Raw genomic sequence first — 18,567 nt, 5'->3', positions numbered from 1 at the left:
AACAGATCGATGAATTTATCTATACTAGGTATTATTATAAAGAGGTAAGAGTTTGTGAGTTTGTGACTTTGTACCTATGTTTGAGGCGGGTAATCTCGGAAACTACCGAACCGATTTCAAAAATTCTCTCACCATTAGAAAGGCACGTTATCCAAGATTATCTCAAAATTAATTCCCACGGGAGCGAAGCTCCGGGCAACATCTCGTCTTTAATAATTTTTCTATCATTTAAAAAAAATATATAATTCAATATGTTAATTTATCATCAATCCTATCAAGTTTCGGCAGTTAGTTGCGTAATTTGAAAATTTCGCAACTCTTAGCTGTATTTACCCCGTAAAAGGATAAAGACGTGATGATTATGATGATATTCGACGACTTTGTATTCGCTAGTTTGCTCGCATGTGGCTTTTGTAGCCACTGTTATACTGTTCAGTGAATTTTGCTGCTAAAATTTCAAAATTTTAAGTGTCAAAATTATAATTCCATGTTTACTGAGAGTTTCAACCGGCCGCAGGGGCGGAGCGCCCGTCGCGGCACCTTTAACGTGTTTGTTTGTTTGAGAGTCAGCACCTTGTCGGCTCCATGTGATCTACTTGACAACGAGACAGCCCGGTGTGATTTTGCATCTATGATTGCACACTAAATAATAAATAAATCAATAAATAAACTAAAACGTTGGATACCAATTTCTCTTCATTTAGTTTACGAGACGTAACAATCTTTATTGAGCCTTCACATCAGTATATTGAGCTTGGAAAATATGCGTAATACGATACGATAGATATATTCGAATATAAATGTAATGTTTTTATACCAGTGTACTGAACAAATTATAGTTAGAGCCATGCTCAGTCGCGCATTTTGACGCCCGTCGACAGAGAACGTAAAACAACACAGAACTTCTGTGGAATTTCGACGTACCTCAACGCACGTCAGTGTCAAAACCTACGGAAATAACTGGAGCACCAACTTGCTACGTCGACGCAACATAGCCAATGGAACTTGGCTTTTGTTTAGCGATAACACGTAAATGTCACTTCTGTGTATATATAACTAATTCCACTGTAACTGATACCAACATTTACAGAAGCCTAATTTTACTGACATGAATTATTTTTTCAATTTATTTTTTTCAATCCCTGTATTAGAATTATCCAACCCCTTTTATTAAATTATCCAAAGCCTATTAAAAGGCAAAATAGCTAAAAATAGTTAAAAAGCAGGAACCTCATCAATCAAGAGTATAAAACACGGTAAACATAAACAAACCCTTTTTGACTGACTGTCGAGGATTAATTATGACGGATACCCTTTACCTCGCCTTTTTTTGTATACGTCAATTGCATTCGTAGCTAAAAAAAAGTTTTTTAATTATTGAACTTTATTGTTCTACGTAAAAATCATGGAATTAGTAGGTACTCCGTTCAACGAAGTACTTACTAAATCCATGGTAATACTATGCTAAAACTAAACAACAATGAGGAAAAACAAGAGATACCGGCGACAAAAAAGTAAAGGACGAAACGATTATTTTTCATTAATATACTTCTTTTTCTGTATATATCATATGTGCCACCCATGGAATTAGTAGGTTCCTACTCCCTTGTCTTGTCTGTCTTTCTCTTTAACTCTGCTCTCATGGGTTTGCTGGAAGAAATTTCATCCACACACCCACTTAAATAAAATCGAAGTGTCCGCCTGCCGTCTGTGTTTGCAAAATAACTGGTTATGTTGACTATTATTATCTATTGCATCTAAATGTTTTTCAGATTTTTGGTCTGTCTGTCTGTATGTTTGTTCAGGGTAATCTTCGGAACGGCTTATCTGATTTTGTTGGAGTTTCAGGGTAAGGTTAAAAAAATTACGGAACACAATATAGGGTAGTTTTGTCTCGGAAATTCGCTAGCTCTAACACTTTTAAAGTAAACATTTGTTTAGAATCTAGACCTTGACCACATGTACTTATTCACGTCAAATATTAATTTTCTATGGTTTTACTTTCTTCTTTCTATACATGATCTCTTATCTGAGCGTTGTCCCGGTTTCTTCCTCAGCCGTTGAGCGTCGGAGGATCCGCTTTCCTACTTTTTCGTCTCCACTTCGCACGGTCGTCGGCCATCCCTAGCTGTCAGACCATTTGCATATATGGGTAATGGCTGGAAATATAACTTATGCTTATTATAGGTATATGTATTTATTTATCCTTCCCTACATTTAGCTACAGTTTCGCACACTAATTCGGGTCGCATCTGAAAACCACATCTAGGTGATATTTGTAATGAAATATGCCTTTTTGTATTGCTCCGACACGGACACTGCTCCGACACGAACACTTACCTCTTTAACGTGTGCCCTTTTTGTTTTTTGATGTTTGGATGTGTTATGTCGTCTTTACAAATAAATGTTTAATATATCTATCTACTTTACTGATCTATGGGAAACCAAAGTTACAAATTGAATTAATAAAAATGTAATAATAATTCTTACACCGTAACCCTTATAGTTGCTTCCCCTAGCAGATAGGCCCCTCCCAAGTTGACCCCCTGAACATGAAGTGTGGGGTTCGAATCCCGGCTCGAGTATGTTGCGGTTGCCATTATGGTGACTCACTTTAATGCCTTTAATGTTTTTTTTAATTTCATCAAATCATTATTTAAGACGGAAAGGAGTTTGTTTTTGATTTGTTGAAACCAAAAAGAACTTAACGTGATCATTAGTGTCCATTTTGAAAATAATTTGGATAAAGTTTTTGAAAGGTGTGAATTAAGGAATAAGAATATTTTTTAAAAACCTAACATAACCTTAAAATATGAATATTAAATTATTTGAGACAACTATTTCTTGGTCGATCGAGACAAGTCTTTATTGGTCGAAATTTGGAATGATTTTAATTAGAAACTATTTTAATTAAAGAATTTGTAAAATAACATACAATATAATTTTAATAGGAATCTTAAGTCAGTTAATTTACAAAAATAAGAGAAGAATTTATGAATGGAATGTAAAAAGGGTAAGTTTCTCACAGTGCAAACTCCAGCTTTAACAGATACCTACCACGTTACAGATAATGTTTTGACAACTCAACAGGAGATCAATTCTCGAATACGATACCGTAGTTGTAATTGTAATAAATTCGTTCCTCAATGGCTGGCGTCAACTAGTCTGGATCATAGTGAATGAACGTAAAAGCGCGGGACAATGAACTGTCAGCCATTTTGGATTTATGGCCCTTTTTGTTCTTGCTTCGAAATATGAGGTTTGGAGTGGTCTATGGTTGAGACCACACACGGCAAATTTCGCGATTTTATCATACAGGATGTTTGTGAATCAAAAAATGATTGAATACATAAATGAATGATTCTAGATCGTCGCAAGTTTACGTGTGGATAGAAACTGTAGTACAATTGTAAAGTACTTACTTAATTATTCTACAGGCATTTTCGTCTATGAAATAGGATGTAATAAATGTTCATTTCTGCACGTTTAAGATAGCAAGGCATTTTACAAAATGATATTATGGCAGTAGTGATTTTAAGTACTTATCTTCTTCTACAAAGTCGTATTCCTCATGACTGAGGGTCGTGGTCCACATGGATTACATGGAATGAAACACGTGTAACAACTTTCTGGGCATTATTAATGGAGTGGTTTGCCATTGCCTTCTCCATTCACACACAAGTTAATAATCAACAAGTGTGCAGGTTCCTCACGATGTTTTTCCTTCACCGGAAGAGAGGTGTATACAGCTATTTACACATGTATTTGTGTTTCGTTAACCATCATTCATTTATTTCTTTTCTTCTGATTTTTCTGTTTGCGTTTTTTAGTTTAGTTTAAAAATTGGAAAACTTGAAATATCGCGTTATTTACGAGTATGAGTACCGCAGCACTGGTGGAACCGTGGCACCAGTGCTGCGGAAACGCCTCGAAGGGTTAATGATGTGTATGGCGGTCGTGTCGCAAAAGAAAACACAGTGCGTTTTTGGTTCCAACGTTTTCGTTCTGGAAATTTCGACCTGCAGAACAAGCCCCGTGGACGGCCAGAGACCCTAATTGATAATGAAGAATTGAAGGCTATTGTGGAAGCGGATCCATCGCAAACCACGTCCGAGTTAGCTTAGATAAAACTATTTTAATCTAGGAAAAGCTAGCTGCTAGACAACCGAGGCTGGTCAACGTCACTCTATTTCACGACAACGCTAGACCACACAATACACAACAGACGGCTACCAAATTAGAGGAGCTTCAGTTGGAATGTCTAAGACATCGACCGTACTTCCCGGACCTTGCTCCAACAGATTACCATTTTTTTCGAAATTTGGATAACTTCTTCCAAGGGAAAAAATTCAACTCCGATAGGGCAGTCCAAACCGCCTTCAAAAATTTTATTGATTCCCGTCCGAATGGTTTTTTTAGTAAAGGGATCAATGAACTACCTATGAGATGGCAAAAGTGCATAGATAATAATGGTTCTTACTTTGATTAAATAAATATATGATATAAAAAAAAATTACTATGTTCCTCCTATACCAAACGCTAATTTCCTTACATAATTACGTTTGGTATAGGAGGAACAAAGTCATTTTTTTTAATATCATATATTCATTTAATATAATACTAATAATAACCTAATATTTTAACATCGAAGAGAAACAAATAAGTATACAGTACAGTTAGTATATTTTTCATAATTGAAAAAAGACACAGCCTGTAGCTGGTCCGTCTCGCGTCTCATTCACAAAAGTTGCACCATTTACGACAACCGTAGTAATTGACCACTACAATGCTCACAAAAAGGCTACAGACTACGAAAAAATTGTATAATGTTGTCACGCATCTCAAAAATTTCTACTAAAAGCCACTTAGACAGTCCAAAAAATCTTTATACCGGAGATTTATTCGAATTTCATAAAGAAATTAGGGCTCTGGGATAGAGAATATCAAAAGATCTATGAATTAAATATGAATGAGCAATTGTGGACGATAGGTTTTCGATTTTCGATGAATTAGGTCCGATGAATCCATTCTGTCCTGAGGGACCGACGATAATTTTATTGCTTTTAAGATTTCTTTCTGTCAAAATGGTTTATTAGTAATGAGAAGTATGATCGAAGAAGACGCACGTTAAAAAATGACATTCTAATTACATAAAATGAATATTAAAATCTCCATAATCTAATCAATAAAAGCCTCTATCTATTTACCATGGAATTAGTAAGTACTCCGTACAACCGCAGTACTTACTAATTCCAAGTTATTTACTAATCCAACGACAAAATGTTTCTAGGATTGATATATTTTTTCTCTCTGAAGTTTATTACCATAGATTTAATAAGCACTTCACGCAGTATCATGGTTAGGTATTACCAAGAGTGTAAACAACCATTTGAATTAGATCACTTATGAAAAAACAATTATATTTATGTGTAGGTAACAGATAAAAAGAATTAGGTAGAGCTATTTCAAATATGTTTAAAATAATAATAAAAAACGTGTAGTCACGATTTAAAAAATCAAAAGACAAGTTTTCCTTTTTTTGTTTAGCTTTGTAAGTCTATCGGTTACTATATAGTTACTTCGATACAGGTATACCTACTTTAAAAAACAATAAAAACAGGTCTTGACGATTTTTTTAATAGAAATCTAACAATTTCATAATAAAAAATAATATTGTACACTGGGCTCAGCATCTCAAACCGCCAAATCGATCATTTTCAAAGGCGCGAGTCAAAAACCTCCAAAAATATTGTAAACTCAAGAGGACGCCTCAAGTCGAACTGTCAAATCTTGACGTATCGATGCGATTGTGCTATTTCTCGAATAAAACTGATTTCTTGAGTTTATGAAGTGATTACTCAATTTGTTGACTTTGCATTGTGTAACGGTAGAGGCATAACGGTTGCATCAAAATAAGGAACTGAGTTTAAAAAAAAAAAACACATTTGCTCATTATTTACTGTGTTTCTTTGTTAATATTGATTTAATTAAACAACATTTAAATATGTCCGTTATTGCATGCATTAGATTTAAGACGAGGAAAGAATTTTACCTACCTTATACGACCGATCAAGAATTACATAAAGGAACCATATCGTACCTTTTTGGAATTCATGATTGATGAAAAGGCGAAACTTCGGTGAGGGGAAGAAAAACAATTTTCTTTCAACTCATTCATGAATTAGTTGAATGAAAAGGCGACGAAGGTCGTGTCATATGTCCTATAATAGAGGTAAAATCCCTTAATCAGCGCGTGGCCCCGTCAGAGAATAGATGAAGGACACAGATATATGATGTAATGTGTGATGGAGAAGGAGCCTTCTCCACCGACAAGAACAACGTTCTTAATTGCATGACGATGAAATTTAATCATCAATCAATTTGACGACCTCGGTGGCGCAGTGGTTAGGTTCTTGCCATTGAACCGAGAGGTCTCGGGTTCGATCCCCGGTCGGGTCATGATGGAAAATGATCTTTTTCTGATTGGCCCGGGTCTTGGATGTTTATCTATATATGTATTTATTATAAAATATAGTATCGTTGAGTTAGTATCCCATAACACAAGTCTCGAACTTACTTTGGGGCTAGCTCAATCTGTGTGATTTGTCCTAATATATTTATTTATTTATTTATTTTATTTCATCAAGCAATTAAGAATGGCAACATGGTCGACATTATATGCAACATTTTCAACAGTATACCTACGTAAATTTTTACGTTTTCACCACGAATAACCCTGTTAAATTAGGAATCTATAGATACACATATCACTGAAAGTGGACTATGTTTGTTACATAGGAGATATTAAAGAAAAATAATTATGTGACAAATAAAAGCTAAAACATTTTTTTTTTAATTTTAGTCAATTTAAAAACTATTGGATAGTATTTGATGTGGTGTTCCCATTGTTGTAACAGTTCTAATCTAAAATCTGGTATAGGTTTCTTCGCGATACATTACTTATAAGCCAAGATATTGACAATACTTTGACTCTTTGTTTAATAGGAAAATTCATCTGAGCAAAGCCGCGGCCATAAGCTAGTGTTATAATAAAAAAAAGTAGTCTTAAGCTTCCACGACATTCTATATTAAAAAAAAAACAAATATAGTAACACTGTAAACTAGTGAAACGTCAAAAAAGTTATGCAATCCATCAAAGATACATTTTTGTGACATTTGCCGCGGAATCCAAAATGGAACGCAATCAAAGTGCATTGTAGTTATAATTTTATTGTTAGACTGTATTGATACAGATTGTTTGTTTAGATTGATTCGTCCATCCATTTCGTTGGCGACAGTTTTTGCGAATCGAGCAAGCGATGTTTTTGGGATTTTTACAAATAATGATGGAAAAAATGAGTATTTATCTATGAATGATTTTATCGACAGCTAGGTTTAGATAGAACGAAGTTTGAGTATTCAAATGGTGGATGTCTTTCAAGGCGATTAAGGGGCACAGCCTTGGCAGCTGAAAGACGAAATGGCATTCCCAGGTGGGTTGATGTCAGCAGGCGCGTCCGGGTTTAAAATTACAGCCAAATCTTCAAATTTTTAAGGTTGTTTTGTTGCGCTGACCCGTCGTAGCATTTATTACCTACACTTTTAATGTCAAGGATTTCTAATAAAATCGGTCTGGTTCTGGTCTGGAGAAAAAAATTACCTATTTCGTTATTGTTTTCAATATGAGATAAAACATTTTAATTACAGGGAGAATATTATCTTTATTCCTTAAAATCACAATTGAACCCCAAATAAATTCAATTAAAACATTTCAAACGTTCACACTCGCAATTTAAACAATCCCCTGCCGTTACAACTGCTTGTCATAAAGCCACAAAGGCCTATATACCACAACTATATATCTCGGGAGCAATCGTATAAAGAAACCCATTAAAACAAACAGGCAAGCCAGCTGTAGAGGCCACTCGACCGTGCCGCCAGCCCCCTGGCCCGCCTTCCCGGCCACGCACAAAAATCAACATAAATAACAATACACACCCCTATCTCAAACACTATGACACTCAACATACACAAAACACCATAAAGAAACATCAAAAATCAAGGGAAAACCCACCTTAATAACGTTAGACTTAAAGGCAGAAGTAACGTTGGAGGAATGCTGGAGTTTGGTCTTAAGTTCTGGGATCCGTCACGTGTGCAACAATTGAAAAATATTTCGTCTCTTTCGGTCATTGAATAGAAACGACTATCCCTCTACTTTTGGGCGCCTTTATTAAATTTATTGTTAAACGAATGTATATAAAAGTTGTTGAAATGAAAAAGGGTCGCAGTCGCTCGCTACAGTTGCAGGAGTCGGTACCGTGATATCTGAGAAAATGTTGTCCATTCAGCCAAATTATTCAAGGCTTTTTAGGCCGTGGGACGTTAGTGATAGTAAAGGTGATATCGTCTGTGATAAAACGGTTTTAGATGAAGAAAAGAAAAGGAAACTGGAAGAAAAGAGAGAAAATCGACTGAGGAAAATTCGAGGTACGTTCAAGAAAACCGAAACCAATTTACATCAGGACGCTACTGTGTCCACAACTACTATTGATGTCGACGACAACAAGAAACTACCTATAGCGGATCCAGTAACAAGTCTCAGTTTATGCTGCGATAGACTACTCAAAGAGCCTAAAGAAGGTAATAAAACAACGCAACACGAAATCAAAAATGAAAATAAAATAGAAACAAAACCCGCAGATTTGTGTACGCAACTCCCAAATTTATACCCTAATCCAAACATCTACAGTCCTCCATTCGTTCCCGATTATCTTCCAGCGGCTGACATCGCTCATGCATTAGGAGTTCCACCATCAGATCCTTTACTCCTCGAATCTCTAGCTCAAGGATACGCAATGGAATTAGAATACGCGCGAATTATCCAGCAAGAAAACGAAGCAAAATTGCTAAATGCAAGAAAACAGCGCCCGAAAAAGTACAAATGTCCTCACTGCCACGTAGGATTTTCAAATAACGGTCAATTGAAAGGTCATATTCGGATTCACACTGGGGAGAGGCCTTATAAATGTGATGAGAAGAATTGTGGAAAGACCTTCACGAGGAATGAGGAGCTGACGAGACACAAGAGGATCCATTCAGGAGTGCGACCCTTCCCGTGTCCGACTTGTGGCAAGAAGTTTGGGAGACGAGATCATTTGAAGAAACACACAAGGACACACTTCATGCAAGCTGAAAGGATGATGCCTGTTTTCGTGCCGCTTTCTGCCGTGCCTCACGCTTTCCCTTATTTGTATGGTTACTGAAAAATAATTCATAAAATATAGGCGAAAATTACTTATTTTTTCAAACTTTACCAATTTATCGATATCGTTTTTCATGAAAATTAATGTACCCTTATAGTGGACTTTTGCTTGTAACTTGTAAATTTAAGATGCGCAGAAAACCACAAAGTACGCCATTTTGTCTAAACTTCAGCGACGCGCCAATTAAAATGAACGTCAAATTTGACGGCGCATTTCTTTGCTATATTATTTTAATCGAGTTTTTGACAATCTATTTTTTGACTTGAATGTAACAAGTATAGTTACAAATGTAATAAGGCCAAGGTACCTAATTATAGATGTAAATATGTGTAACAATAAGACTGTGTGCAAAATAGAATTGTATATTTTTTATGGGACAAAGTTATACAAATAAATAGATAATTATATTTTTATTTATCCATTTTTATTACTTCCACATTTCATATGACAGCCCTGGTTTCTTCTTATTTTATTTCACATACCTGTAAGTAATACTTATGTATAAAACAAATAAATATAATTTAAGTATAATAAACTTTAACAAAACGATTATCCAAATATTACAGTTTTTGCCTTTGCAAACTCTGTCAAACTAAACATTTTCATAGCAGATTTTGATGACTAATATAGAGTATGCTTAAGTGCCCAAATCCACAGAAATCTATATAAAAATAACAATATTTTTTTGATTGCGCATTGTGGATTTCCACCATTTGTAATTTTTTTAACTATGTGCAATATAGTGTTAAATAAAAGAAATAAATCTCGTAGGTAGATAGACACTCGCGAAAAAGTGTCTCACTTGTTGATTGTCAAAACTCCAACTGAAGTCCCGTCGCACATGATACAAGCAAAAAACAATGAATCGTGTATTCAGGCCTTAGACTTTCCTGTGAAGACGGCACTGTTTCATATCATGCTTTTACTATTCATTAATTATTAAATGCAAAAGTGAAATGTGTCATACTTAGCTTAGCTTAACCGCTAAATCGATTTGGATGAAATGTCCCAAGTACAGACTCTAGTTCAAACATTAGGCTATTTTTTTTTACAAATTTCTACCACTAGAATTTAGAAATGGCGTGAAAGTTTATAGGAAACGAACACGTTAAGTACTTACATTTAGCCGCGAAACTGCAGGAAACAAGTAGTCCTACCAATATTATAAATGCGAAATTTGTGAGGGTGTGCGTATGTATATTTGATACTGTTTCACGCAAAATCGACACTACACGACCGATTGTTATGAAATTTGGTACACGGGCAGAATATAACCGGGACCTCTCGGTTCAGAGGCAAGCACTTTACCACTGCACCACCGAGGTAGACAAAAATTAATGAAGAAAACAGAAATGAATCTGGAGGAGCGTAGTTTATTCATTGATCTAAGTGATAATCATAGTAGAAATAACAAACATGTAAATTAATAAAAAGCTACGTAATATTTATAGCATTTGAAAACTTTTTTATAAATAATTACTAACCATATATCACAATGAATGAATCTATATTGCAAATGTAATTCGTAGCACTACATTATTTAAAAGAACTACTACTACCTAATTTAGAAATAACTTTTCAATCGACATTTAGTCATGTAAAAACTATTAAGAGTGGGTTGCAACGCCAACTTTGACGTTAACTTTAACGCGCGCAGAAAAACGCAAAGTAGGTACGACATTTTGCCCAAATGTCAGCGGCGCGCCCCCGGTTGAAATCAACTTAAATTTGACGATGCAACTCACCCTAAGTGAAACTAAAACTAAAACTAGTTTTTATTTCAAAATCTACGAATATTCAAGATACCTTGAGAAAAAACTTACGTTACCTATGAAACGGAATAAAATGAATCTTTCTGAAAAAAATTTTGAATGGTCAAGTGACCATGCATGTTTTTGAGATGGTTACCGATTTTTTAGCTTTTTTTATTTAAAGAAATGCACGTATTTATCCCAAATTATTAATTTCAAAAATAAACTTTAATTTGGAATATTGAAAATAAAACAAGATTTGTTAAAAATACTATTGTTTTTTTAATATGTTCAACTATATATATACTATCGAATCGACTGTATTGTATGTATTCCTTTCATTCAACAAAGTCTTTTAGATTCTGCTTATACTTAACACATTTATTTATGAAAATGCAATAAAATATTCTGCATTGATCAATAATGCCTCCAAAGCCCAGTGTTAGTCGATTAATCATTCTATTTATTAAAAAAAAAAAACGTTGTGCAGTGCCTTAAGTACGGACATCCGGTATTGTATAGAATTGCCAATTTGCTTGTGCAAAACATTGTGACGTGTGTCATTGTTACTCACAGATAGAAAACACATTTGCGATCATAAAAGATTTTCGAGAACCGTGTGTGCAGATAACATTAGCTATTTCTTACTATTATTACAAGGATAGTTCTATAAAGCCAATTTGAATATTTTATAACTTGTGTCCTATGCTTTTATCTAGTGTGAAAAACCGATATATTGATAATGAGAGCGACAGAGACAGATATATTATTTACCTCATAGATTTAGAAAGGGTCAGCACGCGGCTATTTTCCTAGATTATTTTCATGCTAAATGACATTTAATCATGGGCTCGATCTATATTTTACAAAGTATAGTGATCTACATTCGCTTAGCATTTACAAGTTACTTTTTTTTTTTTTCCAAAATAGAATTATTTCGGAAACCTGATTTTGTTTTTTCATTCAAATCTGTTGCGATTTCGTCAAGTGTAGATAAAATTTTCTATGATAATGCCCGAAATAACTTTTATGAATATAATAATCTGGTCTATGACACTCCAAATATCTGCACATTAAAAATCACCTCAATCCAATCTCATAATCCAATGCTCTATTTATATGTGAAAGCAGGACAAACAAACACACTTTCACATTTATAATATAAGTACCTACTGGACTACGAATGTCGGAAGGTAAAGACCTGTAAAGTCCCATATTGTTTTGACAATGAAATTTATTATTTGCGTTCTAGCATGGAATTAGTGTGTACTCCGTACACGAAGTACTTACTAAATCCATGCGTTCTACACATAGATATTACAAATAAATTAGGCTTTTTCCCACGTTGACGGTGCTCAATTCTCTAATAACAAAAATAAACGTTTCGGACGTCCGTCTAGCGCAGCGTGGCTCCTTTTCTTTTTTTTTTCTTTATATTTATATTGACAGCAATAATTGGCTGTCATTGAGCCCAGCATGAGATGTAACTGGCTTCCGTTACGTAATACATCTTAATAGTTATCAAATCAGACCCATTTAAGCTACTTCCAAAAAGGGGGAATGTCTTCATTCTGATTTTATAAATATTTTTACAAATTCATGGCTGAACCGAATTTTTCAAGGCATTTTTGAAACTGATCTGTGGTCTGATGTGAGACGTGTCAGTTCGTAAAAAATACACTAGATACTTTTAACTGCGAGCTACACTTAGATATTAAAAATTCATTTCGATCGAAATATCAAAAATTATAGCAATCTATTTCGCAGACCGCATCTTCAACCAGAAATATGCCTGCTGCAATGGACATAAATAACCACACAATTCTATGGTTGTAATAACAAAATTAACATATAACATTACTATACTAATATTATAATTATAATATTATATTATAATATTCAATTTATTAAACTAGATATACAGGTAAATATAATTTTAAGCGGAAAAGGTACAAAACATGACTGCACATTTTTATGCTAATTTATACAGTTTAGATTTTTTGTCAAACCGTCGCGAATCTGTTCCCACGTAGCAACAAAAGGGGTTACCTATCTTAAAAAATGGTCAACACTAGTAGGTGTTACCTTTTTACAAATCCTTTGAACAAGCCAAGATTATTTATTTAAACGCTAACCCGCCTACGATCCTAACAAATTCGATGAATAGAAAATTTATTGCGTTTATCGAAACGTAAAAAAGTGTGGGATGATGGGATATCGCAGGTGACAACATCGAATGAATCGAGGCCGAAAATTAATGAACGAAGTGTGTAAACATTCTTTGTTTGCAAACTATGCGACTTTGCGAAGAGATTTTTTTCTCGAATTTCTAATTCGTTTAATTAATTGTATGGGATTGAATTTTATAAATTCAAAAATGGTGCATACCTTTAGGTACCATAATAATATAAGAAGATACTTTCAACTACCTATATCATTATTATTTTATAATGTAAATCCCCCAAAATTTAAATGTATTTTCTCAGAGTAAACTTAGTTGTTTGTATCATAAAAATGATCCAATTATCATGGCCAAGATAGCGAGTGTATTATTCCATATTATGAAGCCGACTTACTAACCTAGCTCTTAAAGACTAAAAATTATATAAACTTTAACCAAAATGTGACTAGTAAAAGTTACCTTCAACATTTCTGAGTATAATCTGTGGTTCTTGCAGCCTGCCACAGACTTACTCGTAGGTACTGTGAGTTGGCTGCTGGTTTTCGTTTTTAAAAAAAAAGTAATTTTTATTTTTATTAGCGGTCTTAAAACCATGTGGCATTATTTGGTAGATAATGCCATGAGATCAAATATAAAATTTACAAAAAATATTTTTTTACTAGTTAAATAACCTAAAAGTATTTTTATCTAAAAACTTGAAAAAAAAAATTGAGTTCAAGCCATTGCATCGTGTGAAATTACGGCAGTTGGCCTGCAGTGTTGGACATTGAGCCATAAATTGGATTCGGCAAACAGATCGCTGGGAACCGAGTCAGGTGGTCACGCCTACGATTAGCTACCTGAAGTGTACTCCACTAGGGTGACCATACTTAGAGATAGAGCGGGTATTTATTAGGAGTAGGTATATCCCGTATTGCACCAGAATTATGACGAACGAATTGCAATGACAAATTAACAAATATATTTTACCTTCTTTGGGTTTCTATTCTATCTTGGACCGTTTGAAGAAAATATTAAAAACAATGATGATTTTGGAAACTCTATAGAATTCAATCAATGCACTCTAGACTTAGAATTATCAAAATTACGACGAAAGATGTTTTTGACACAATATGCGCAAAACAAAATGCATGCAAATGTTTGTAGTTTTTTGAGAAATTAGCATTTTTTAATATAAAATTTGACGAGAAAAGAACCTATGAAATGAAGGTCTCTGAATAAATGCTTTGATGTTGACTAAGTTACGTAGTTACATCATTTTATAGTCATAATTGTAAGGACAGAATGTCATAGTTGTGCACCTAAGTTCTTATCATACTAACGTAAGAAATATACACCATAAAGACCATAATCATGGTCATCCTACACCTTTAACAAATCTATCGGTAAGGACTGCACTAACAATACAAATAGGATTATTTACCGCGATCATTACACCACAATGCTCATTCATGACTTCCAAACTAAAAAAAAAACAGGTTACAATTTCATTCTCACACACTACGCATTCTTTGCGCAAATTCGTTCTGGCAGGTTGTCACACTTGCGCTTTCGCGCGCTTTTTGACGTTTGACAGGACGCCAAAGAATTTTTTGTGGCGCGTAAAACATGATCGATTTGATACGATTTTTGTGTGTGTTTGATCGTCCTCTTACTTTTTTACTTGTAATACCTGTGCAGCTTGGCAAGACTCCCACGTTTTACAAGTATTTGGACACGAAGAATCACTTTGAAACTATAATTTTTTTAACAAAGCATTGCATTTGGGGATGCATGTTGCATTCATGACATAATATTGTATTAGTTAATTGATCTTATACAATAATAAACATATCTAAGTACATTACTTACCTACCTATTTCGTGAAGTTACTTAGTTACCTATTATAATTGTTATTCCTATAATTAATAAAGTCTATTCATTACTTAATTTAATGATTCATTGTAATTTGTATGTTCACAAATAACAACCTACTTACTTATCTACGAACCAAGTTCACAGAATCCGCTAATAAAGAATATTATAAATGCGAAAGTAAATTTATTTGTTACCTCTTCACACTCTTGTTTACTCAACCAAAAATTTATATATATACATACATAATTATAGCTTGAAGTTTGAAAAAGGACATAGGCACCTTTCATCGCGAAAAAATAACTGTTCCCGTCAGAAATATACGCGGGCGAAAGCCAGTATTTAATACTCCAACGTAAGCTTATTATCATTCTACGTAAATTATTAATGATACAAGATGCAACTTCCCTCCAAAATCTGCGGAAGTACCATACCACAAACAAAATGGCCTCCCGCGGAGCGCGATTTGTCATCGAATAGTATCGATCGCGTAATGAAACCAACTTTATTATTCGTTTTGAAAGCACATTGTGTGGTTGCCGATTCAAATCATTAGTCAGTCGATTTCTGTGTGTGGCATCGGAAATAATTCTAAAATAATTATTTTTAAGCAGTCTAAGGTCATAAATATATTTGTGAAGAGTAGTACCTAGGTAGGCATTCATTAGATTTGTTAGGTATATGTATATAATAAAAGTTATGTTTAAAAATATAGAAATTATAAAATGCATGAAATCATCCGCGCTCTTGTACCCAAAACCTTTTCTTATTCTCTATCAACTTGCCAGTGGTCCATCAGTTCAGTCAACTATAGCTGTAATTATTTCTTGAATAATATTAATTAGGTACTTGCTTGCTTTACACTCACTGAATATAAAAAATATATATATCAGTAGGTAAACCGTAGTAGGTAATAAGGTTTAACCAAATATTTATTTAGTTTGAGAAATCTAACAACTTATTGCTAATTTAGGAAACTATCAAAAACTTACGATTGCACAATAAATCAATAGCCACAATAATATAAACCGTACAATACTCCATTGTCAGGAACCCTCAACCCTCATAGTGTGACAATAGCAACATCGAACTGTGTTCGGGGACAGACCACACGGGGGATAGTTTTTTTTATGTAATCATTTTTATGTATCTCGTAAGCACATATTCAGAACATTTAACTTATATAGGTACTACGACTTAGTAGTGCGAAACGAATACGTGTGACGAAACGTGAAACTAAGTTCGAGTACTGCTTAGTTCGAGACTGGAAGAAACTCAATAATTTTAATAACAGATTAGAGATAACATCTCCTAATATGTACCTAAATACTAAGTCAATATTATTATTAGGTATTTTGCTATATAACATGGTGGCAGAGATCTCGCCATAGCCACGTCTTATGAAAACCAATAAATTACGTAGGAAACAAATGTTTAACTATGCCGCTTCCACTTGGTCCTAGCAGAAGTGGCAAACCCAACAATTTCTGATTTGATATCGTAAACAATGATATGCAAACCGATGGTCTGACAACTAAGCATGCCAAAGACCGTACGAAGTAGAGCAAAAAAAGAAATCGGCCATGCTCTATGACTGGGGAAGAAACCGGGAAAAGAGGAGAGAAAGCAATAAAACCAATAATTTTACTAAAACATTGTATTTAACATCTATACCTACATCAAATGACAACACATGAACACTAAAATTCATCTTTCATTTCGCTGACCTGCTTCAGACTGTCAAGGTAATTTGTAACTATAGTTTCAATGTCAGACGCATTCATACCAAACTTCGCCAAATACTCCTGCCTATCTTGTTCTTTTAGATACTTCAAGAAGTTATCAAATAATTCTTCTGCCTCCAGTTTGCCCTTGAAAGCATTCAGACAGAAAGGTGCCACCTTGGTGGACAAGTCCAAAATGAGCACAGACAATTCGTTCTCAGGCTCAGAATGCCAGGTGAATCTAAAAATTTCTAGAAGACCATTACATACTTCTTTTCTAGACATGTGCTCTATTAGGCCAATTCTCTGATACAGTTTTAATTCCTCACCGTCCCGCTTACTTTTCTGAGGCTTCTTGTAACGGACATCTAAATGTTCCTTTAAAATCTTGTTGAACAAGTTAAGCAGCGTCCGGACACCACGGACTTCAAGCTTTGATATTTGCTCATAGAACGGCACTAAGCCCTTGATCTTCATTACTCTCGCTTGTACTCTTGGATTCTCTGGTAGCCAAATATCTAGAATATCCACTACGTTCTCTTTTACAGTCAAATCGTCATCAGTTACGAATATATCAAGGACTTTATCTATCATCCTAGCAGGCATCACGGCGTCCGCCGTCGAGGGCGCAACATCGAATAAGATTTTAAGCAAATTCAAAATAGTATTCCGTAAAGGGGTATATGGAGTTTCTATATTTGTTATCATAATTCGATCTAAGCCTTTGGCTTGCAAAAATTCATATGCATTATTAGGATTTGCTAACATTTCTATAATATCCTCAAAATTGGCATTCATTGCGTTATACATTTTTTCGATATCCTCTACTGGCAAGATCCCTTTTCGGTTAGAATTTTCGGCTGTAGATGATATTTCTTCTATATTCTCTATGGCTTTGTTGATCTTTTCCTTGGAGAACACTGAGGACTCTTGTTCCTCACTTCCCGAAATAACATCGTTCACAGGTGTACTTATTTCTGAAATACAAATTTTGCTATCAATGGTAATTTAAAAGGTTATACGAAAATTAATAAATTAAGTCCCCACTTTTGAATTAACTTTTGAATTAATTAAACGTATATTTTCTAAAACAAAAGTGGACGGATTGGTACATAGGTGACCCAAATGGCGAATAGACCTGTATCTACCTCGCGGAACGAAAAAACATTTTTTTCCGTGATCTACCTATACTACTTATCAAGTGAAATCCATGTTTCAAGTTGAAAACAATAATGTAAATCGAACATAGTATATTATTTAGATTACATCCAATTCTATACTTATGTACTGGCACAGTAAGTACATAGAAATCTTTGCAAATATAATCCTATACCTTCCACGGCAAAAAAATCCAGAGTAACCTCACCGATGCGATCGACTATCTAAAAGCTGAGTCATGTATCCGTTGTCTACTTAATTTAGGAAATCTACGAACACTTACCGACATCTGCAGTTGTATAACAAAAACCTAGATTATTCCATAGCACAGCAAATAGCAACAATATTATACTTATACGCGACATAGTCAAGTAATTATTTTAACTTAATTACTTTTCAGAAAAATATATTCAAGAATGATATGTGAATATCGTATTGACTTTTCTTTTTGACAGAAGTCTAAACGAGAAATTGGAAAAATAAGAATAGTGGCCAGTATTATTATGCACAGATTTATATATATTACAATAACATATATTTATACTTACAATAACATTCGGGATCAATTTTAAAAAAATTGGTACATTAATGGAAGCAAGCATGATAATAATGTAATCATCATATATTTAATA

At 34.2% G+C, this 18,567-nt stretch overlaps 2 protein-coding genes across 2 annotated transcripts; one reads left to right on the top strand and one right to left on the bottom strand.

Moving 5' to 3' along the window:
• Window positions 1-8,300: 8,300 nt before the first annotated feature.
• Window positions 8,301-9,607, top strand: hkb (huckebein). The gene has a single exon (XM_053763635.1). The coding sequence runs from the start codon at window positions 8,337-8,339 to the stop codon at window positions 9,264-9,266; it is 930 nt and encodes a 309-aa protein (XP_053619610.1). The 5' UTR covers window positions 8,301-8,336; the 3' UTR covers window positions 9,267-9,607.
• A 7,099-nt stretch (window positions 9,608-16,706) lies between these two features.
• Window positions 16,707-18,418, bottom strand: LOC128680379 (uncharacterized). The gene is made up of 2 exons (XM_053763484.2): window positions 18,219-18,418; window positions 16,707-17,754 (listed from the first exon to the last, which is right to left on the bottom strand). The coding sequence occupies exons 1-2, from the start codon at window positions 18,298-18,300 to the stop codon at window positions 16,754-16,756; spliced, it is 1,083 nt and encodes a 360-aa protein (XP_053619459.1). The 5' UTR covers window positions 18,301-18,418; the 3' UTR covers window positions 16,707-16,753.
• Between the last annotated feature and the right edge of the window lie 149 nt (window positions 18,419-18,567).

The sequence above is a fragment of the Plodia interpunctella genome, chromosome 24 (genome assembly GCF_027563975.2).
Source record: "Plodia interpunctella isolate USDA-ARS_2022_Savannah chromosome 24, ilPloInte3.2, whole genome shotgun sequence".
NCBI classification, from domain to species: Eukaryota; Metazoa; Arthropoda; class Insecta; order Lepidoptera; family Pyralidae; genus Plodia; species Plodia interpunctella.
The sequence above is the reverse complement of the archived record's forward strand: the minus strand, read 5'-3'. Positions and strand labels throughout refer to the sequence as shown.